The following is a 23,108-nucleotide window of genomic DNA, read 5'->3' on the forward strand; positions in this document are numbered from 1 at the left end:
GTAGCAGAGGGGGACACAGTGGCACCAGCCGGAATAGCTCCCCTTCACCACCTGGAGACCAGGCACAGGCTGCCTCCAGAAGAGATGGGGCAGACCCCTGACCCACGGGCACTTGGGACCCACACAGCTTGGGGATGTGAGAGGCATCTCTCAGCCCGCCAGGTCCAAGAGGAGAGAGACTCACAGCCTCTGCTGAGCAAGTGATGGGGCAGCAGGAGGTGGGGCTGCCTACTGCGGGGCTATGGAACCGCCACTTGTTGGTCCAGGCAAGACATTGCGTGACTCATGGCAAGTCTCCAGTTAGTCCTTGGGAGGGATGAGCAGGCATGAGTGGCCTGTCCCATGAGTGGGGAGGGCAGCTCCCAGCTCACACAGGCATATGCAGCTCGTTGTACTCGTCCCGGCCGTCTTCATCGAAGTTCGGTTCCGCATCCTCTGAGTCCAACTGGGGAGAGGCAGAGACCGGGCTCTGAAGGCCACAGCCGCCCCCAGCGCAGGATCAAGCCTGGCACGGAGGGATCAGTGCACCGCGAGCCAGGCAGCTGGGCTGCGCTGGGAAGACCAAAGCTCTTGCTCCTTCCCTTTCCAACAGGCCCCTTTTTTGCCCCTCATGCCCACCCATGTGTCCCCAGTCTGATGCTCTCTCTTGTAAGTGTTCCTGTTTGACAGTGCCCCATCACTGGGGCTTTGTCCAGCACAGCAGCTCCTCCCTCCTGCCCTGCTGGCAGGCTCCAGGCTGCTCTCCAACAGAGGCTCAGGATGTTGACAGCAGCAGAGGAGCTGCCAGCACCCTGGCACTGTGATTATGTGCTCCTGTGCCAAGCAGCCACAGGCTCTGGTGTGCTGCTGGGCTGTCCTTGCTGCTGTCTCTGGGGAAATGGGGTGTCTCTGTATAAATAAGCCATAAATGGGGAGGAGGATGGAAGAGGAAACCCTTTTTCCACGCCTCTGTGTGGTAGGATCTTCTGTCTCCTTGCCCTCGGGTGCCCATCCATCCCACACTGCACTCCCAGGGCTACAAGCTCTGAGGAAGCCATCCACCCCACTACTGCTGTTGAACAAAAGACCCCCTGATAACAGCAGGGAAAGCCAAGGCTTTTGCAGCCCAGGATCTCCCAGCCTTTCAGTCTGTCAAACCTCCTGAACCTCAATCCAGTGTTGCAAGGTACACTGTGAGGACAGTTATCTGCTTACCGCTTTGAGCTCCCTGTCATGGAAGAAGCGGGGCAGCACGAAGCGTCGCAATGGCACTGTCATGATCAGGACAAAGGGGAAGGCCAGGGATGCCACCGTAGATTTTACCACCCAGAGCAGCACAATGCAGGCCAGTTGAATGCAGGTGAAGAGATTCATTCTCCAGGTCTTCACCTAGGGAGATAAATCCAGCCTGAGAACACATTACCCTTCCACACAGATTAATGAAGACCCAACTGACAAAACATAACCCTCCTGCACAGCACAGCACAGTAACACAACACTGCTGCATGCTCTCCCTGCCTGTACTCCACAGCAAAGTAGAACTCCAAAACACATCAGCCTCTGTGCAACCTATGTATCCACCTAGCAGTGCAATGTCCCGACACCCGCTCAAGAGATGCATTGCTCCTGTAAACAAACAGTCTGTCCATAACAATATCCTGGCAAGACACTCCTGTGCACAGCCTACCAGCACGCCATCCCAGCATTGTATCACCTCTGTGTACGGCTTGCACTTACTTCTTGGCACAGGCTTGCAGCCAAGGCAGGTCACCAAGCCAAGCATCCCTCTAGCAACACACCATCCTCCCCTCGTCTGACTCTTCCTCCTCTGTTCCTCATTACCTGGTTCCTCGCAACCTGCCTTCTCTCACCTTGACAACATAGATGTGGTCAGGGTGGTGCTTGGACGGCATGAAGATCAGGAGCAGCCGCTCGTAGAGCTGGATGCCAGTGAGCGACGTAACCCCCATGTAAAGGAAGATGCCGAAGAGCACAGCCAGCGGGATCTGCCGCAGCATGTTCCCCATCACAATGGACAGACCTGCACAGACAGAGCTCAGGGCATGGTGTGTCCCACAACGCCCCTCCACAAGGCACCTCAGCCTCTGTCCCTCTCCTGCCTCCTCTCTGTCTGACCCAGGGTGCAAGGGAAAGGAAGCTCCAGAGGCGTCTAGCTGGAAGGGTTGCAGAGATGGACTGACCATGGGGGGTACCGAAGGCTGCCAGGAGAGCTCAGCATAGGTGGGGGCAGTCCTGCAGCAGGTGGGCAGAGCACAGGCTGGCCTGTGGGCAGGGGCACTGCCAGGAAATTCAAGTGGTGGGCCCTGACCTCCCCACCCCTCAACTCCTCCACCCAAGCAGAGGCTCACCAACAAGGGCAGCAATAAGCACTCCAGTCACACGCTGCTCCTTCACCTCCTCGATCTTGGGCTTCTCCCCAGGTGCAATGGCCTTGCTCATGACTGTCAGGGCGTTGACATGAGTGACGGAGCGCACCGTCGCCGCAGTCAGCCAGGGCAGCCCGAACAGTGCACAAAGCCCCCCCATAGTGCCAATGAGCAGCAGGTCCAGGTGGAAGCCAGAGCCTTTCAGCAGCTTCCTCTCCTTCTTGCTAACAATCAACCTGGAAGGAAAAAGAGCCTAGGTCAGTTACAGGCCCAGCCCTGTCCCCAGGAACAGCACTGCAGCTGGAGACAACGTTCACTCCCTGGAGAGAGCACACATAGGGACAACAAGGAGATGGCTGAGAGAGACGGTGACCATCAACCTCAGGTTAGAGGTTTCATCCTGTGCTTAGCTGAGGCAGGTCTCCACCACACAGTATACCAGGCAGAAAGCCAACAGATGATGGAAGAACCCAAGAGGGTACAGTCTGAAATGGCCAGGACCTTGCCCTTGCTGTCCTGCTGGGATGCCAGGCGCATCTTCACATGAATGGCACAGCACCTGCTTGCCCAGGTGTTAGTGATGGTTGGCGTTGGCAAAGGAGGTACTCACGTAGTGATCTGTGTCTCCATGAAGATAAGAATGAAGACCAGGAGGGCAGGGATGGCAGACGCAAACATCATCCACAGCGGAAAGGTCCCACTGCTGCCCATGGGGTGAATGAACCAGCCACGCTTGTGAGGAGATGTGACCGACAGACCAGAGGGGACATTCAGCTTCTGGTGGTATAGCCGCAAAACCCAGCAGTTACTCATCAATACATACATACCCACAGCCTCACACAGGACTAGCCCTGATCCTCTTGGTCTCCCTGGTCTGAGCACCTCAGATGATGGAACAGGCACCCTGACCCAGGCAGAACTTTCTCATGGACAATCCCCTTCAGTGAAAAAAATCCCATGTCCCCTAACATGGGCCTGTCTCATTTCCTTTCAGCTATTGGAATTTCTTGGGGTTTGTCCAAGAGACCACGGAAATATCTTCCCTAAGGAAGCTTGCTCCTATGTTAGTGCTTGCAGACCATGGTTAAAGCACTCCTTCACCTCTCCTTGGAGAAATCAAGTGTCCTGAACTGCCTACCCTTCTCCGAGGTGGCTTTCCAGACTTGCCAAGCCTTTTCTGAGACAGTTTTCAGTATTGTTTTTGCAGTGTGGACCCCAGAAGTGGTCACATTCTCTGGAAATGACCTCACTGATCGTGTTCAGAGGGAACATCATGTTTGTGCTCCCATCAGAAATCACACAGGCTCCTAGCTGTATACTGTCCCGACCCTGTGTTCACCAGCATTTGAACTCTTGGCTCTGCGCTGCTCAACAGCAGTTCTTGCTATCTGCCTGCGTGAGCACTGCAGGGAAAGTTTATGATTTGCATTTATGTTAATCAGCATAAGTATGAATAATATTCCTGGAATGCTTGTACTTGAGCTAAGCTGTGTAACCAAGTACCGTTTTCTCAGAAAGCTTTGTACATATGCTGAGTTAATACTGAAATGAGAATGCTTTTGATATTAATTGTCGAAGTGTAGAAGGGTATGAAAAGGATGTAACAAAGTGCATGATTTTACTAACATCTGATAAAACCGATTTTTTCATTGAAATTTAAATGAATAATGCATTTGGATTCCATTAAGCCTTGTGCTGTCGATAAAAACCTTGCATGCTGAACAGGAACTACTTTTCACCCTCTCCCCGATATTAGTTGAAAAAAATGCCAAAACACAAAGATATAACTACACATCTACTAAAAAAGGGAGAGGAAAGGAAACCTGTGAGATGGGTTTGTTTGTTAACATTTAAGTTTGTGCATAAACTGGGAAAGAGATCATTGTGTTTGAGATAAAGTGATCAAAATATTTAGTAGCCTACAATCAAGCAGACTATAAACATGTTAAGTAGTAAATCCATGACAAGTACCCTGCTGAAACTACTCTACATACCACCCCCTTCAGCATGTATAACCAACCAGTTTATGTCTTGTTGATCGTTTGCAAGTTTTTGGAGTTTCAAACAAGGAACTAACTGCACTGAGTCTCTCTGGCCCCCTAAAGCCTACCCTACTAACAGCTGGAATATCAGAGGACTACTAGGGCACTCCAGTCCCTGCAGCTCTGGTCTCAGTCTCAGCCAGACCCTTGGAGCTTCCCTTCAGCGTGGGAGTAAGGACAAGGGGAGCATCTCTGTTTGCTTTGTGCTCTTATGACTAAAGAGGCAGGAAATCCAAATCGCCCACCACACAAGAGCAGGCCATGGTGCTGCAGGGATCACTGCTGGGCTGAAGGAGGGGCTCTGAGGGTGGCTCTGGCACCTACCTGCGTATATGTGTCAGTGATGGTGTAATCCACCAGCACCATGACCAGAATGGAGATGGGGATCCCAAAGTCTCCAATGATCCGCCGAGCCTGCAAAACAAACACCCTTGCTGGCAAAGGGAATGCGTCAGCTCCATGCACTCACCCTGCTACAGGGAGCCTGCAATAAAGCGAAGCCCCATACGGGGCCAAGCACCACTGCAATTCTGAGCACTGATGACGAGCAGGGCAAGGGAGCCCAGCTCTGACCCATAGGGCTGCGCATCCCACTGCCCACATAACATAACACAGTCCTCCAGCCACTCTTAAGTGACTGACTCGTTGCGCCTATTGGCCTATTCAGATGGTGCTCCAGGTATTACACAAATGCCCTGGATGTAGAGAGATGACCAAAGGGAAAAAGTTGTAAGCTCTTCTTCCTATACTCTATTTTAACAGACTTCTATCCAGCCAATGGAGCTTTCCCAAGGTCCAGAGGACTTTTCAGCAAAGCTCAGTGGAGCAGGACAGTGCAGACACCATCATGAACAGCCAGCTCTGGTCTGCAGCCTCGGTCAGGCTACCATCCCTTCTGCATGGTATTCAAGGGATTGCTGGTGTTTCTTTGGGGTATGGTCCAAATGCTCTGGAGGACAAAGGTCTGCAGCAAGAAGCAGTATTTGTTTGGCACATTCCTTGTCCTTAACATCTGGGTCCCACAAATTTCTCACCTTTCCTCCTAAAAAACGGCTGTTCTTGAACTTGCGCATAAAGAAGGCAATGAAGAAGGTGCCTAGCATGAGGATGAGGGAGAGGAGAGCAGTGTTGGGCTGCATCCTGATTCCCAGTGACATTGCATCCGCAGAGAGCATGCTGGCATTCAGGCCGCTCTGCACGTTCGGTGGGTAGAACTTCAGCAGAGGATGTTCTGCAAACACCTAGGCAGGTGAGAGAAGCAGCAGGCACTGTCACCGCAAGGAGGGGCAGGGAGCACTGTCACTACTGGGGGCAGGGGGAAGCGGAGGTGTTCTGCTCTGTGGAGAGGTGAGGGCGGTAGATGGTGGGTGCGGATAATCCCAGCATCCGTCACCTCGCCTCACAACCTACCCAGCTGGAGAGGGCTGGGGAGAGAAAAGTGGCCCCTCTTTAATGCCTCCTGCAGGAAGAAAAGGGGAGACAGATGTTAGGGCTCATCCTGCCAGCCTCTGTGGTGGCACAGGGGCCAGATGGGCTGCGGCATGAGAGGCCAGCAAAGAACTGCTCTGCAGAACACCTAGGAAAGCTGTGGCTGAGCTGGCCCTGCTCCCCTGCCTCCTGTATGCTAAAGCAGCAGGTTCCTGGGGGATCAAGAGATGCAACAGCCCATCTCCCCGGGGAAGGTTCACCTTGTACAGTTTGTAGAAGGTCTCGTAGATAAAGATGAGGGAGATGAGGAAAGCAAAGATCTCCTGGGTGAAGGGCGAGATGTAGCGCACCAAGAAGCTTCCCTCAGCTGCCACGATAATGAAGATGAAGACAATGAGCCACAAACCAATCCACACTCTGCCTGTCAGATACTCAATGCCTTGTGTCTGGCAGAACTGAAATGGAAAGGGGAAGGTGTTACTCAAGGCGCCCCAGGCTGCCTCCCACATCTGCTTCCCATTAAGATCAAACACAATCCTGGAAAAAAGCATCTGCAACTACTTGGGCATCCAGCACAGAGACAGTGAATTCGGGGCTGGAGTCAAAGGTAAAGTCACAGACTTTGCATTAACACCAGCCAGCTCATACCAAGCAGGTCTTTACTCCTCCAGTCTTTGTAACAGTGCCTCCTTCACTCTCTGTTGAAGCCACCCCATGCATGACGCTCTCCATCCCACCCACATGGAGGTGCCATTACCCAAACAGCTCTCCACTGCTCTGTGCACTCACCAGCACAAGCCCATTCCCTGCAAAGGAGGGCCTGAGCAGCTTGCTATGTCCCACTGCATAAAGGCTGGGGCGTGATCCCAGCCAGCGCCCTGTGTACACACACGGTTCTGTGTGTGTGGAGAAAAGCCGCAGGCTGTCACCACAGAACAGACCATCTCCACTGCCTCTGCTCACCCACACACAGCAACAAATCACATCCCTCCCTTCGCAGCCTTCCTTGGTACCACCACAGACAGTGCCCTCACGCAGGGCAGAGGCACACCTTTGTACATAATGACTAGGCAACGCAAAAGCAGTCAGTGAGAAGTGTGGTCACAGGAGAGCAGAGAAATTCCCACTGTGCAATGGCATCAGCAGCTCCAAACTCCTGACACACCAAGGTGAAAATCTAGCTGTAGGAAAAAACAGGCTTTAAAAGCCCAGACATGCTAGGAATCAGAAAAAAGGAGAAGGATTAGACCCACTGCTTGGAGGTACAGTGACATAGGGACGCTTTTAACAGCAAAGAGATCGTGCTACTTGAGAAAGAAACCTGTCCATCCTGGATGGCCGTGGTATCTCTGCACACACCCTTGGGCTCATCCCGAGGTGGGAGTAACGTACGTGGGACATCCCAGATGGGTGGTACACTGAATGTTGCTGGTTTCCCATACAAGGAAACCCAGACACAGGTAAAAGTCGTGAACTAATCTTCAAAGGAAGCCCCAAGAACAAGGAAGTATTACGGACTAGCATTTTAGGATGCAGTGACAAGTGCTCATTCTGCCAGGATGGGCTACAGCACAGGGCTGGAGGAGGATGCTCCCCTCACAGTCAGCAGGTAGAGGAGTGCTGTTACCACTGTCACACCTCAAGAGGGTCAGCCCCCAGGATACAGCAACAGAAGGCAGAAGTCCTTATGGCATGACCTGCCAAGGGTCAGCAGAGCCAGGGCCAGCCCCAGCTGAGCTGAGGGCAGCCTGGCAGGACCCAAGGAGTTCACCCCACCAAAGACCATTTGGAGAGCTGAGAAATGCCGGCTGCCCTCTCCAGCACAAGGGCAGAGCGAGCAGGTGCTAAGCACGGACACTGCCTCACATGTACCTTGTAAAAAGCTTCTTCAAACACCAGCAGAGGCCCTGAGAAGCCAATGACCAGGAGCGGCTGGGCTCCGAGTAAGGAGAAGAGGATCCCTAAAACCGAGGTGGAGATTATCAGCTCGGAGACCCCCATGAGACCCTCAGTTTTCTCTCCTGGGAAAGAGAACAATGTGTGAGTATTACAGCCTGGGCACAGGCACCGTCACCACAGGCAGGCAGGCTGCAGACACAGCTCCAGATGGAGGAGGCAGGTCCCCATCCCATCAGTCAGAGGTCCCCTGCATTGGGCAGGGAGCACAGAGGGAGCCCGGGGAGCCGAGGCTGGAGAGGCCAAGTGGCAGGGAGGGGACAAGGCAGCAGCAGAGGCACAGCGCTGCTGCTCTCCCCGAGCAAGCAGCACCGAAGCCCACCCCAGCACAGCATTACACAGACACAGCCAGTGTCCCAGCGTGCAAAGAGCAGACCAGAAAGCAGGCCCATTACCTAGGAGTCCCCCGAAGGTGATGGCAGGAGAGAGAGCAGCAAAGTAGATGAAGAGAACGGCTGCGAGACACTGGCTGTGCAAGGCGTCTCTGATGTCACTGAGGTATTTGGGGTACCTGCGCTTTATGTCCCGAACCAGACCTCCAAAAAATATCCCGGTCCGCTTCAAAGGATCGTCCTCAGCTTCCTCCTCTTCTTCCTCAGCTTTCACTTCACACAGCTCTGGAGGTGCATGGAGGGCAGGGCTTGAACAGGGGAACGCGTGTCCACCCTTGGGCTGTCCCTCTCCCCCATACCCCATGGAGACCTTCCTCCAGCAGCACTAACCTGGTGGGCCCCCTGCGACTGCACATCCCACTGCCTCCAGCCACCCCCAGCTGCCAGAGCTGCCCGCAGCCGCTGTCCTGCTGCCCCCTGCCCTCCTCCCTACTGCCCACTGCAGGAGCCAGGCCCCGCTCACCCCTCTGCCAGGCTCTGTGAGGGGAGGGCCCACTGGGGCACGCAGGGCACTAGGCACAAGCTCTTTTGCCCAAATGTGAGTGGAGAGACCTTTGGCTTCCTGGACAGCCCCCTCCTTCATGGACTTCTGCTCCCTCTCCTTCCTCTTCCTCAGCAGCAGCTTCTGGAAGGTGGCAATGGATTTAAGCAAGTCTTTCCCCTCCACCTCTGATGGGGGGATGACAATGCTGCAGTCCAAGAACTCATTGATTGCGTTGAGGAGGTCTTGTCGGTCATCTGCCATGTATGCAGCCTCATGGAAGTGCTGGGAGGGGCAGGGAAAGAGACAGAGAAGGTTCAGACCAGACTGCACCCAGCTACCTGCAGCCTGGAAACACGGCGCTTGCTGTGACCATACAGTAACATCCCGCTCCTCCAGCCCACTGCCTGTCTCACTACTGCCACTCTGTGACCCACACTCCTAAATTCCTCCTCCTTGTCCATCTAGCCAGTGCCCCTCACCTAATCCCATGTCTTCCCTCCTTCCCCTGCCCACCCTTTCCAGTGACCTCCTTGTTCCTGCTTTTCTCCCACAAGCCCCACTGCTCCTGCTCAAGATCTTGCTCCTGCAGCATCTCTGCCAGACCACAAGATGCCTCTCATGGGACCTCTCCATCAATCAAAATCAGATCTGTGCTTCCCAGCTAGTCCGGTGCCTCTCGTTCCCTAGGATAGATGCTACACCTGGCCAGCCTGTGCCTCTGTTTACACCAGATCACTGCGGCTGCATCAGGCCAAGATCCTTCTCTTTACAAGCCCTGCGTGCCACTGCTTGGTCCCGTAGGGCTCTTGTTCAGAGCCCGGCTCAGAGTTACCAAAAGCCAGGCACCACTTCTCCTGTCCCTGCAGCTCAACATTAGGACTCTGCAACAGACCAATGTCCTCCTAGTCTGGTCTTGGGTTTATTTTGAGAGAGAAGCTGGTGGAGCCCTAAAGCACTGCAGGTAAAGCACAAGAACCAGCACCTGAGCAGGGAGCATGAGAGACTCTTGGGAGCGTCCACATGAGAGAGGGAGGGAAAATAGGAGTCTACAGCATGAGGGAAGCCATGCAAAGGAAACGAGGCAGAAAAGGGGAGATACTCCTGACAGCGAGGGCAAGATGACAAGGAAAGACTCTAAAGGAGACCATGAGGGGACAGCACTGCTGCGGAGAGGCAGGGAGGTGCTGCCAAATGGGCCGAAGTGCTGCGCTGCCTCTGGAACAGGCCTGCAGAGAAAGGGCTGGAGGAAAACGAACAAGTGAACAGCCTGTAAAGCAGGTAGGGAACAGCTAAGGTCCCTGCAGCACACAGACTCCCTGGAGCCGTAGCTTCGAACTGTAAATGATACCATACTCTCTTCGTGGCGCCAGCCACCGTGTAACCTTGCTATGGCCAGCCCCGGCTGCGGCAGCCGGCAACAGAGGAGCAGAGGCTCAAATGAGTGAGATCAGCCCACAAATGTAGTGCTGAAGCTGGAATATGGCACCTCACCTCTTCTGGCTAAAAATATGGTCTCAGCTGAGCCCTGTGCAATTTCTCGGAAGGGATCTTTCAGCTGGGAGCCCTTGTTGTTCACAACCCACCTCCAGAACGGACCTTTTAGTTCCCAGTTCAGGGAAAGCTGTGCACTGGTGGCAGGATGGGCAGTTACATGGGACCAGCCAGGAGGACCCTGTGAACCTCTGATACTCCTGTCCTGGATCTATGCAGATGCTCAGATTGTCTTTTCTTTGCCCTGAACTCTTTACAAGGATAATGTAATTTCACTTTCCTGCCATCTAGCCAGATGGGGGACTTCTAGCAGTACACACGTTTGGTAGAAAAACCTTCCTGCCTCCTCACGTCTCCTCCTGCATGCCTGTGCTCCTCTGCATAGATGCCCCAGTCACAGCACTCGGCTAGAAAGCATCTGACAACAGCCCCCTGGCATCGCTGTGTCTTGTTTTTAGTGTGGCCTGGGACAGGCATCATGGTCACAGGCACCACTCAGCTTCCCCGCCTCTCCATTTGTGAAACGTCTACTAAACACAACTCCTCTAATCTTGGGCGGTCCTTCACTCCTGCTTCTGCATATGGCCCCTTTCTTCACCCAGCCTAGCACTCTGTCCCAGCCAAATGTCTGTCCTACTCTTCTGTACCGAAGCCTTCTACCTTGGTCAAGCCAGGCTGCTCTTAAAAATCCCAGGTGTTCACACCTGCCAGTCCCACCCAGGCCTTTGCACAGCATCTCTCAGCACTCTTGTCCCAAGACTGACTTCTGAGGAGCTACTGGAGCTCCCTTGCCTGTGCCAGCACCACCTCCCGTCAGCTCCTCACCTTGTCAGACATGAGGGTGGAGATTGAGCGGCCAATTTCATGATAGTCCATGTTGGCCTGACTCGGTCCCAGCAGCACAAAGATGAATCTGACAGGAATCGGGACCTCCAGGACAGATTCCAGGAAGACAGCCTCATTTAGTCGGACAAAAGCCATAGTTGGCTGCTCCAGAAACTGCACACAACCTGCCAGGAGGCAATGTTTTGAGCAGAGTTAATCACCGGGGTGAGGTGTACTAGGCTGAAACAGGGATTTTGAGGGTTCCCACAAGCCCTGCAGTCCCACACGTGTCTCCAGACCACTGTCACAGTGTGGAGCTTCATGCCAAGGACTGCCCCAAGCTCCCTGTTCAGTCACCACTCCCCAGCAGTGCTACTTTCTTTAACTTCCCAGTTCTTAATCTCTTACAGGAGGGCTCTAGTTACACTATAAGGGGCTAACATTAAATCAGAAGGTTGTTTTCCACTAAGCCACTGCCTTACGGGAGAAAGTGTCTTACATGTTACCTTTATCAAAAAAACTTCTAATCTCATCAAAGAATGAGATCAGGTTTGCTTGACATGACCTATTTCCCATAAACCTCACTGCTTGACAATAATTACATTCTTATCCTTTAGTTCTTTATTAATTGAATTCCATATTAGTTCTGCCATTATGTTGGCTGTGAAGGACGTCAGGTTAAACAACCTACAGGTACTGGATCACTGTCCTTTCATTCTTGAGCGCTGATGCTATGAGCTTTCTTCTGTCTTTCTCGTATGTTCCCTCTATTCCTAGACTGGCTGGTGATTTGTTTTAGATGAAAACGAGCCAGTTCTCTAGAGACTCATAGGTGCAAAATGCAGTTTGTTTTACAATGTCCGCATCTCATCAATGCTTGGCAGCCTTCTCAGTTCTTAACAGATTGGGAAGTACTCCCGCATCCCCCGACACACCAGCCGCTTCCTTCCCATACCGAACACAAATGTTTATTGAATACTTGTGTTTCTCTGACATTATTACTGATCTTTCTGCCATCTGTGTCCAGCAATGAGCTGTGTTCTGTTAGACTGGCAAATCTGGGCTATCTGAGTGGCCAAGTGAATCCCAAGACACAGTCTTACCTCAGAAATGGCCAGTGTTTAGTTATTTTGAGCATTCAAAGTGCATCTATGAAGCTGATTTGGCCTCATCATGGTTAAGTATCAGCTTGGTTGCACTGCCAAGCTGCTTTGCCTCAGCTTTTCATCTATTGGATAGGCAATGACATTTATTTAGCTTGTAGCGTAGCTACATTTGCTAAGATGTTAATGACAGCAAAGTGCTGGGAAAGATTACTCTTGTGGTCAGAAGGAACCAAACCCACTGATGCTCAAGCCTGCCTGCTCACAGCCCTCTTGTACAGAGAATTATCTCCTGGCAGTGCTATGGCCAATACCTGAGACCTTGCCACCAGCCAGGCCCTGCTTCCATAAACTCAAAGCTCCCTGGCACATACAACCAGCAACCAACACTGGCCAGGAGCAGGGCTCAGCTGCTGGCAAGGTGTGAAGAGGCCAGACGGAGGGCAGCAATGGCCAGATAACAGCGTGAAGCCCAACAGCAGTCAGTGCCTGGCCATCAGTCCCTTGGGCACCACCGACCCACTTCTGAGCTGCAAAACGGGATGTTCTGGTAAGCATGGCAGGACTTTCTCCCCTAAGCTGAGCTCCAGCTCCCAACAGCAGTGTCTATCAACCTCTTCATTTAGGAAAAGAACTACCCTGGCACCCCATACATTTAACACAAAACGGGTGTTGTCACCAAAGGAGAGAGCATACAAGGTTCCTTCCCCAGCTGAACTTTGGGAACATGTACAAGATAACTGAACACCCCTCAGGAGGGAGGGCACAGAGAGCTAGGGCCAGAACCTGCTCTAGTCTCTTTTGGGGCTGGGGACTCTACATGTTGCCTCTTACCCACGAGGACCACTGTGGCCTCTGCATCTTCAGGGATCTTCTCCATCAGCTTCAGGTATTTACGGTGACCCTCAGAGTTATGGAGATGTGGGTTTTTCTGCCAGGGAAGAATACAAACAAGTAAGGATGAAGTCCCTGTGCCTTGGTCTCCCTACACAGACTTGCACCCCACTGGCATATCTGCACTTGGGCTTGCCTCAGCTGCATGCCCAACACCCTGCTTCACCGATAAGGCACCCTCTCAGCAAAGGCCACCCTGCAAGTGCTACAGTTGTTGCTGCCATGGAAGCTCAAGCAGACATCTGCATACAGTGTGAGGCTAAAATTAGGTCCCAAAATCATAATGCAGCGACCCAATTACAGCACTCCAGGTGATCCAGGTGAGCTCAGCCCTTGCAAGTGCAAGACCCCCCCATGAAGGTTGGCACCAAGGGCTGCCACCAGCCAACAGTTGTCCCCAGGGTGTGGAGAAAGAAGCAATAACCCCTCATGTCATCCTCACCTCCTTGCACTCGGTCTCATTGGCCTTGGGGTCAGCCATCTCAATGCGCTCTTCCCCCATGAGGGGCACACAAGTGTCAGTGGTGTGGTTGTGATGGTGGTTCCCCACGATGGAGTTCATGCTGGAGCTGGAGTGGTTCCTCGGGAAGAAGCCCTCTTTCTCATCATTTGGGTGGCTGAGGGGGAGAGTGGTGGCCATGAAGGGACCCACCTCCCTTGCCACCTGGGGCTCACAGACAACCCTCCAAGCCCTGGCACCCCTCAGCCACATGTTACCCACCTGTGCTTCAGCAGCAGGGCACGCAGCACGTTGGCTCGGTCTTCTGCTCTGATCTGGTCAGAGATGATCATGGTCTCCACCATGAGGTGAGCAATGCCAGGCAGAGTGGTCTGCTCCAGGTCAAGGAGGACAGCACCTGCCAGCAGGAGGGGAAGAGCCCTGCTCCTAGTGTGCAACACTCCCTGCCACATGCACATTCTGGAGACACAGCTGTCCCACCCAGAGCCAGGCTTTGAGTGGGGTACAGGTTCTCTCAGCTGAGAAATGCCCCAGGTCCAGGTGTCCCATGTCCTCTAGGTAAACCCTTGTCCCAAGAGAACCCAAAAGCTCCAGGATGCACTGGTAGCTCTGGTATCTCCCTCTCATTTTGGTGTCCCACTCTGACCAATGTTGCCTTTTCACAGCAAAGATGGGTCCAAGACCTGCTGGCCCAGGCACAATTGGGTGTTGCAGCTGCCATGTGCCTGAGAGCAGCAAAGCAGAGCAAGGAACCAACCCAGGCACCCTTGGGCTAATGCAAACCCTGGCAAACAGGCTGCAGGATGGCTGGTCTCCACAGGCTCTATATGGAACCTGGACACAAACACTGTTGGAGTGTCTCTTGTGAGGGGCCAAACAGCAACAGAAGCTGTCCAGCAAAACTTGTCCCAGAGCAAGACACAAACCCTGGCCTGCAGTTCCTGACTCACCGTGGGCAATCGTCTTCCTGAGCTCCAACAGGCTGCGGAAGGACAGTGAAGCCACATGGGGTTTCCCCCACCTTGCTGTGTCCTCCTCCACATCCTCCTCAAACTTAATCCAGCGGGCCGTCTCCCTCCAGTGCATCTCCTGGTTTTTATCCACCACCAGCTCATTCAGCTCCACAAACACCTAATGCAAATTACAGCGCGGACATGAGACTTCCCCTGATACATACAGCTCTATCAACAATATGCAAAAAGCCTCAGGTTTTTGCTTGGTCTAAAGTGCTACCTGAACAAGCCTGCCTTAGTTAAACCAGAAGTTTAGTGAGCAGAAGCAGCCAGGACAAATATCACTGGAAGTGTGGTAGGAGTTTCCATCAGTCCATTCCACCAGCACAAGAAAGCTCCAAGTCAGATGGCATGGGCAGAGGAGAGAGAATGATGCAATCCCGCATCCCTTTCTATCAAATTGTGACAATTTTGTCCTCTGCCTGCTCCTTGGTTTCCCCCTAGATTTCCCACACTTACCAGAGATGGTGATGTTACAATGCTGCCAACTTCCACAACAGCACTACCATTTCTGTGACTTTTTAATGTCTTTCCTAAGGTCAAAACTTTTTTGATAAAATCTACGCTTATCTTGAAAAAAGTGTATTTTCAGCCCTCATGACAACAGGTAAGAGCTTGAAATGTCACCCCCAAGGCCATGTAAAGAATTAATTATACTGAAACCACATTTATCACTTTATAAAAGTGCCTGTTTGTAGTCCTGACTTATGGCTTCTGAAGAAGTGTGGGAGGACAGCACATGGATACCTCATGGGGCTTTCTATCCAACTTCTTCTTCTTCTTCTTTTTCTTGACAGATGGAGTTGATGCTAATTTTTTGCTTGTCCTGGTGATCTGACTCCGAGATGGTTTTTTCATCAGATGCCTCCTCACACCTGGGTTATCTTCAAAACGGTGGCCTAAAGATATGGGAAAGGAAAAAAAAGACCACCAGTTTGTCTAGTGGAAACATGCTGTCTGGGAGAAAAACACATCCAAGGCCACCCTTCTCTCATTAGCTTATGCCAGCAAAGCTCTGGCAGCTGGAGCGCTCACTATCATCATCCAGACCTTTGAAGATCCTTCCTGCCCCATCTGCCTACTTTAAGCTCTTCCAGATGACTGCAAGCTAATTCCTTCAAGAACAAGGCTTCCCACCGGGCTGTGCATACACTGGAGCATCACTGCAAAAGCTTTTATTCATGGTTCCTGAATAAACGGTGCACTGACCCTCCCCATACTCCCTCAACAAAAAGCAACCTGAAGCCTCGGCTGCACAGCTCTGTGCCCAGACAACACAGACAGGCACCTGGCTGGGGCTCATTTCTCCCACTGGAGGAAGGCCTGGTGCTCAGCAAGCATAAAGGGCAGTGAAGGGGAAGGATATTTAGCTGCTGGTCTGGGAAACACATGGAAATATCAGTGACTGTTTATTTAATTGTGCGATGAGACTGTAGGATAACAGCGCAGACCAGGGCTGGCACGGAGGCTGGGCAGTTAACTCCAGCTATGGCTGTTTCTAGATGATCCGCAGTGCTGCTGTAATGCCTCTGAAAGGTCTGCATTACAGAGTTCGGTTGGCTGAAGCAAAACCTCCTGAAGCCTCCAAAGAAGCGGCTGAGACCGCATTAACGACCCACCACCAAGCTACCAGTGCTGTTGGCAAGCCAGTGCCCACCAAAACCTGGCCACAACTGTGCCAGCCCCTTTTGCAATGCCAGAGAAACAGCACCTGGGAAACAGTCTGCCACGGAGAGCAGTTTCCTTGGACACTACCCAGAGACAGCAAGTGTATCTTCCTCAGCACAGACAGCCCATGGGGATGGGGAAAGCCTCAGAGCCTGGCTCCAGGATAGGCAGACTCGCCCAAGTAGACCACGGAGTCAGGGGTTTTGCTTAGCTTCGGTCTATCGAGGCTTACTGGTCCTGCTTGTAAGGCAAAGCCAAGGTCTTCTCCCTAGGGGAACAAGGGCAGCTCTCCATCAGCTGGGATGAATGTTCAGTCACCACGTACCTTTCTGCACTTAGCTTCAAGACCTGCAGCTCTCAGGCCATGAGAGGTAGCAAAAAGCACTGGGTTTGAAGGCCAAGTGGTTGCTTTGATGTTGCAGGAAAACATCCATGCATCTCTGGCATGGAAAGGCACATCCAGCAAGGCATACCATGGCCTTGCTCCTTGGAAATCTGGGTCACTAAATTAAATATAAAATGAATCGATACTGAGCTTCAGGGCATACTCCCCCATTGGCTGCCCTGCTGATGCACATCCTGCTGACAGCTGGACTCCTCCCTGCTCCACTTACTGCATCACAGCCTCGATGGGGACCAATAACTGCCCACCGCTACAAACATTTCTGGGAGCCAGGCACGTGTCGGGCTTCCTTGGGCTTTTGCATGGATTTCTCAGTTCCTGCATGCAGGGCTGCCACTTCATCATACTTGGTACGCGTTCATGCATAAAACAAACAGTCCACCAGGCAGACGATCTTGGTATCTGGCACTTTGCTCCAATCCCAGCACCTTTGCTCTCTTTCATGCACTCTGGGACTCATTCTCACCATGTCCCTGGAAGACCAGGACCAGAGGACACTCTGTCCATCAAGACCGAGCGCTCACCCAGAGCATGGCAAGCCTGCCCCATGGCGATGACAACCTGCTACACAGTGCTCTTCAGCAAAAGCCCTAGAAAGCACACCCAGGCATTCAGTCTCAGACACCAAATGGCTGGAGGACAGATAAAATGAAAGGAGCCAAGTTTCCTTCCAGCATCTCCAGTGACTCCCACACTTGCTGATAGGGAAAGGAGCCCGAGTGCTGCAGGCTCAGAGCAAGCTGGTGAAAGCACACCTCCAGAGCCCTACAGAAGACTACGGAGCAATCCACTTTGCTGCTCTCCCTTGGCAGAGCTTGTGGCCACTGAGATGCCTGCTGGGGGAGACAAGTCAGAAGCAGAGTGGACATGTGGGCTTAATTTAGGAAGAGGCCACTGGCTTTGGGAGTCCCATGCAGAGCCCAGCTGAGGTACTCCAGGCTGCTCTACAGAGAACCCTTCTGTCAGATTGGTGCTTTCCACAAATGAAAGTCAAGCTCAAGTGAGCACCTAAGTCTGGGGTCCTTACTCAGGATGGGATCTTGGACTGAGACCAAAGGGTGATGTGCCCAGGGCACAGCTCTGCCCTTCTTGCTTGAAGCCAAACTCTCCAGGGTGAGATTAAATAGCTGAGGACAGCTCTTGCTGTACCTCCTCTCCAGTGCTCCCCAGGAGCAGAGCACAAGACAGTGACAGCATCTGAGGACAGAGAGTGATTCCTATCGTAGCTCCGCTACAACAAACCAGTACGGCACTCTCCCATACAGCATCTCCTACAGTCTCCTCCAGAAGATCTTGCCACACTGGCTTCCACTGTCAGATTTCTTGGGATGACCAAATCCCTTTTCCACCAACCTAAACCCGAAGATGACAAATATGACTTTACAATGGTTAAACTCTTCCTCCGACAATGCCTGTGCTAGTCAGTTCAACTCAGCAGGTGACTGCCTTCAATTCCTGTGTTAGCTCCTGCTTCCCTCTTTTCATTAGTCCCTATCCACAAGCAGGAAGCCCAGAAAGAAGCACCAAGAGTATTTGTATCGGTACCAGACAGCAACCTGCTAGCATCATAGCATGGGTGCGCACCTCCCATGTACCCCAATGGTTAAGTTAGAGCAAGAAAAAAGAGATTGAAACCCCATCTCTTAGAATGTTTAAAATTAGACTAAGCAAAATGTTAATCAACATACAGTAAGTCACAACCATATGCTGGCTTCTGGAAAAAGCTACTGCCCTGTGCTGTGCAGAGTCCAAGTCTCCCCTGGCTGATGCTGAGTCCAATGTGATAGGGAGAGCTGGACCCCAGCTCATCCCTGCTGCTGTCCTGCACTACCCACTCTCCAAACACTAAAAGGAATGCAAGGAGACCAGCTCAGGTCCAGCAAGGACTCTACTCTGCACAAAAGCTATTAAATTCCTCCTGGATCTGAGCTGGTCCTGGAAGAGGTACCCCATGGAGTAAATAGCTGGGCAAGTGGCACTGGCTGGACGTGAGCTGGCTGTGCACAGAACTGACTCTGGTGTCTCAGCCATCTCTGCCTCCACTATCTCTCTCTGTGGGATTAATCCACAGCGTGGATTCATTGTGCAAAAATAATTAAGAGTTGACTGTACAGCACATCCTATTTCAAGCACCTGCGGCATTAGCTGTAGCCATCAATGAACGCGTTAACTGCTAGCAAGTCAAATTTTCCCACTACGTAAGTGATGAGCATCACACCTTGCAGAAGTGATCTGCACCTTCTCCCTTCCCATGAATAGCCATCCTTTCCTGTGTGAACCTGGGTCAATTTCTCACACTTTTAATGTACAGTTTGCTCAGCTCAGGACAGCTGATGGAGCCAGTCTGCTCCAGGGTTCTATTTTGAACTTTGCTGCTATTATATTGTCTATCAATTTACAGTTAACAAGTAGCAGACCCAGCCAGAAGCAAATCTCCACTCGCTGGTCCCTGCAGAGGTACACAGACACATTTCTTACCCAAAGGCTTGTAAAGATGGGATGGGCCAGCTGGGAAAGAGAACATGATGCTGGGATGGGGAGGCAGGGCAAGTAGTGTTTTGCCTGAGATCACACAGAGACAGAGAGGCTATGGCAGAGTCAGAAGCTGAACCGAGGCATCCCAAGTCCCTGTTGCAAGCACTCTGCCTCCCCGATCCTGAGTGTTAAACTGGTAAATGGGCTAGTTCTGGGGTCATGTCACCCTCTCATGTGCACTCCTAAAATCTCTTGAAAAATTAACACACGATCTGGATGAGGATATTTGGGCAACTGCCACAGAGCTATGGCTATGAACTGTCCCTCCCAAGCGACACACAAAGGCACCTTTTCACTATGAGTTACCACCATCTGCCGAGGAAGGACTGCCTGCACAAGGTGGGAGCAAGGCTCCGGTTTCTGCACAGTCCCCGGGACAGCTCAGACATCCAGCTCTCTGCACAGGATGCACGGGTATGGAAACAGATGCAGAGAACAGAAAGACGTTCTTTGCTCTCGGGATTCCTATTCTCTCCTTCCCTGCTTTTCCCACTCTCTCTTCCTTCCTCTTTTCCCCCTTCCAGACACCCCAGCCAGCCTACCACTAGGTAGTTTCACAGCCACACTCAAGCCTGCAGGCACAGAGATTAGTTATTTTTTCCTCTAGGCATTAGGCTACGGTGCAGAGCTGAGAACCTGATACCCACCTCCGCTGTCAGATCCACAGCTCAGCTTGAATTCCAGCAGAGCAGCAGCACACTGTCACCTTGTGCCACAGATGGAAGGGGAAATGGCTCTGTCCTTATATACACCTCAAAGGAGCTGCTTTTTCCCTGACCACAGCACGGGCCACATCCTGATAAGCACAAACAGCAAGATGCAGCTGCCTCTGAAGCTGCTCAAGCGAGACACACACAGGGAAGCACCTCAGCACTATGACACAGATCTGTACAAAGACCTCAGACAGGCACACAAGACAGCAGGCAGCTCCGCCGGTGCCCCCAGGCACACAGTGGGGCAGACCGGCAGACCGTACTGCCTCTAAACCAGGAAACCAACCTGACACGGAGAGGGTGCAGACAGCAAACACAGGGTGGGGGATACGCACTTTAGCTGGGGGCTCTGAACTACAGCTTCAACCGTGAGGTGACTGCTCCAGTACTTACTGGTGGGCTCCCCGCCTGGGTAGCCAAGATGGTTTCTGATGGCTTCCCATAAATCATAGTCTTCAAAATTGAAGGCAAATTCATCGAAGTCTTCATAGCCGAGCGAGTTGCGAATATGGGTGCTTATCGCTACCTCCGGGCTGCTGCCCCCTTCTGATTCCTTCGCTGCCTCCTCTCTGTCTTGAAGGGTTGTCATTTTGTCCTTGTGAAGGTCAGGGGTCAGGCACCATGAGCCACTTGCCTTCAGAGGAGGGGCTGGGGTAGCCAGATCGATGTGTGGAAAGAAAGCTACCCCCCAGCAGGGGCTTCACCGCAGCCCCAGGGCCAACCTCTGTGCCTCGCTCCCCTCTTCGAAGGGCACGAAGGTGCCAGCTGCAGCAGCCCCAGGGGATGGCTGAGCCCCCAAGAAAGCTGACTCCACCCAGGGATGCTTCTGTGGGGGACTGCCCCCCCAGCTCCTCAGGAGCAGGGTCCTCGCTCTGCTGCGGGGTCTCGTGCCAGATGCCCAGGGGCACAGCGCCTGTGGCTCGGGGACAGCCAGGCTGTGTGTGCAGCACCGCTTCTCTCCCTCGCTCCCCTCTGGTGTCTCCCTCCCTCTCCAGCCTGCAGAGCAACCTATTGAATTCTCCATGTCCTCTGGCCCGGAGCGTGCATTTCCATGACGTCTCTTCTGTCTGCCCTCACGCCGCGCACAGGGGCAGTCCCCCTCCGAGGCACTCCGGAGAGGGCAGCTGCCTCTCCGCCAGGAGACCAGAGGAGAGGGGAGGCTCCTCGCCTCAGGTTTTCTGCGATGCCAGAGCTGGCGTGTCGCACAGAGGGCTGATTGCTGGGAAAGTGTGTCAGGAGAAGAGAGAGCTGGGTCTCAGGGAGACACAGGGAGCCCTAAACTGGAAAGGGCAGTGGGATGGGTGGAGAAGCAAGCATCCATGGGGTGGGTGTGAGTAGAGGTGCTGGAAACGTGGGGATTGCTGCTGCAAACGTTGCAAAGCTGACAGAGGAGCCAGGGCTGGAAAGGCAGAGGCTGGGGGACAGGGGGATGAGGACCAAGTCCTGCAGCAGGCTGAGGACCACGCCTGGAGCTGCTAGGGAAGGGGGCAAAGCAGGGAAAAGCAAGGGATACACACACTAGTAACATAGGTAGTATTGCAAAGCCTCACTTTTCATGCCGTCCAAGTCAGCAGATGCCAGCATCTGGGCTTCAGCCTCGTCCGTGGGGACACGCTGGTACGCTGCGCTCTCCAGCGTGGTCATGCTGCCAATGCACATCCTCTCCTTCAAGTCATAGGTAACCCGTTGTCCACTTGCCACCTGGCCCCAGGGCTTGCGCTTCTCCCATCCACGAGACAGACGTTCTCGAGGCCCAGGGAGGCTGTAGGAACGAAAGAGTCTGATAGTAGCAAACAGGGTGAATGAGGATGGGCAATGGCCCCTTGTGCTGAAGTCCCTCAGCCCAGCCCTGGCCAAGAAGTCTGTGAAAAGGAGCGCAGCCAGGAGCCACCTATCACAAAACCTAAATGCTTCCCCTTCTGCTCCTCCTCTCTCCCAGAGAGGTTCAGCTTGTGGTCAGTGCTGGGGACCCACCTCTGAGTCAATGGCCTCACGGTCCCCTGACTTGGCCGACCCTCCTGGGGCTTCTCAGCCTGCAGGTCAGCAGGACAGCGCAAGTTAGCTGGGACCAAGGGTGCTTCAGCTGTGCAGCCCAGTGTCCCCAAACCTGCATTCTGGGGATCCCACGGACGCAAGGAAGTCACAGGAGTCCCAGGGAGTGACTGTCCCACCAGAGAGCAGTCATGCCACTCACAGCCGCTCCCCCTCCAGACCCCATGTCCCCTCTGGCTCAGCAGGCAATTTCAGGCTGGGCACAGCTGCTACCCCTGGGCACAGGATCTGTGGCAGCAACCTCAAGCCAGGGAGAGCCGCGGCAGCTTGGCACTGATCGCCTACCTGCGGGGAGAGGCAGGGCCCTTGTCCTGCAGCAGGTCGGCAAAGCGTGGCACAGAGGACAGGATGCCACACTCCTCCTCCACATGGAACTGCGCGGGGGCCAGAGCGCTGCTGGACTCCTCCTCATCACTGCCGATGGTGAACTGCAGAGACGACAGTCCTGACAGCAGGAGCCAGGGCAGGCAGCCTTCACCCGTCCCTGGTGTGCAGATCCTCCCCATATCCCCACCTCCTAGAACGGACCACGCTGACTTCCCCCACGTGCCCCATACCCTGGGTCTGGCCATATTGAGTCTCCCATAAGGCTAAGAACAGACATATTGACCTTCCCCCATGGGCCTTACACACCCAAAATAGTCATGCACACCCTCCCCAGCTACCACCCCAAGCAATGGCTTATCTATCGCTGTCCTCCAGTGCCCATCTCTGTTAGGCGGGGACAAAACCACTCTTTCCACAATACTGCACAGCTACAACCTCTTCCCCCTGAGCAGCACACTCCCTTGACAATGCACCCTGGCACCCTCCCAGCATCAACTCTCCTTCCACCTCCCCCCCAGCCTCTAAGCCCCATCCAGGTAAGGATGCCCTGGCCTTGCCTTCGGTTTGCTTGGGGGCTCCAGCTTAGGGGACGTGTCCTTCCCACGAGCTTCACCCTCAGACTCTGCAGAGATCTCTTTCTCCTGAGCCTCCTCTGTCTCAGATTCTTCTTCTTCTTCCTCTTCTTCCTCCTCTTCTCCCCCCTCCTCGTCCTCCTCCTGGATGGTGGGGGTGACTTCTGAGGGGGGTACTGAGGTTTTCTTCTTTTTCCTCCTCCTTTTTTTCCTCCTGCTGGCACGGGGGGGCCTCTTTTGGAACTTGAGGGCAGAAGGGAGGTGAGTGGAAAGGGGATGATGGATGTGGTGCGAGGTTTGGCGGTGGACTGAGAGAGAAAAAGAGAGTCAGGGGCAGGAAGAGGCTGGGAGGAACCTGCCAGGCGCCCCTCCAGGAAACAGCAT

The 23,108-nt window shown here is 53.2% G+C and overlaps 1 protein-coding gene across 1 annotated transcript in view; it reads right to left on the reverse strand.

The window, feature by feature from the left end:
• Nucleotides 1-228: 228 nt before the first annotated feature.
• The window catches only part of SLC4A3 (solute carrier family 4 member 3), a 33,379-nt gene continuing 10,499 nt past the window's right edge, over nt 229-23,108 (reverse strand). Inside the window, exons 4-23 of the mRNA XM_056349944.1 lie at nt 22,710-23,032; nt 22,111-22,253; nt 21,324-21,535; nt 15,202-15,353; nt 14,392-14,572; nt 13,703-13,838; nt 13,424-13,598; nt 12,922-13,018; nt 10,985-11,169; nt 8,737-8,950; nt 8,188-8,409; nt 7,709-7,857; nt 6,097-6,291; nt 5,443-5,649; nt 4,733-4,822; nt 2,977-3,143; nt 2,349-2,602; nt 1,851-2,020; nt 1,195-1,368; nt 229-445 (exon numbers count right to left, since the gene is read on the reverse strand). Coding sequence (XP_056205919.1) covers nt 368-445; nt 1,195-1,368; nt 1,851-2,020; nt 2,349-2,602; nt 2,977-3,143; nt 4,733-4,822; nt 5,443-5,649; nt 6,097-6,291; nt 7,709-7,857; nt 8,188-8,409; nt 8,737-8,950; nt 10,985-11,169; nt 12,922-13,018; nt 13,424-13,598; nt 13,703-13,838; nt 14,392-14,572; nt 15,202-15,353; nt 21,324-21,535; nt 22,111-22,253; nt 22,710-23,032 — 3,524 coding nt within the window. The 3' untranslated portion in view covers nt 229-367. The remainder of the gene's footprint in view (nt 446-1,194; nt 1,369-1,850; nt 2,021-2,348; nt 2,603-2,976; nt 3,144-4,732; nt 4,823-5,442; nt 5,650-6,096; nt 6,292-7,708; nt 7,858-8,187; nt 8,410-8,736; nt 8,951-10,984; nt 11,170-12,921; nt 13,019-13,423; nt 13,599-13,702; nt 13,839-14,391; nt 14,573-15,201; nt 15,354-21,323; nt 21,536-22,110; nt 22,254-22,709; nt 23,033-23,108) is intronic.

The sequence above is a fragment of the Falco biarmicus genome, chromosome 8 (assembly GCF_023638135.1).
Source record: "Falco biarmicus isolate bFalBia1 chromosome 8, bFalBia1.pri, whole genome shotgun sequence".
Taxonomy (NCBI): Eukaryota; Metazoa; Chordata; class Aves; order Falconiformes; family Falconidae; genus Falco; species Falco biarmicus.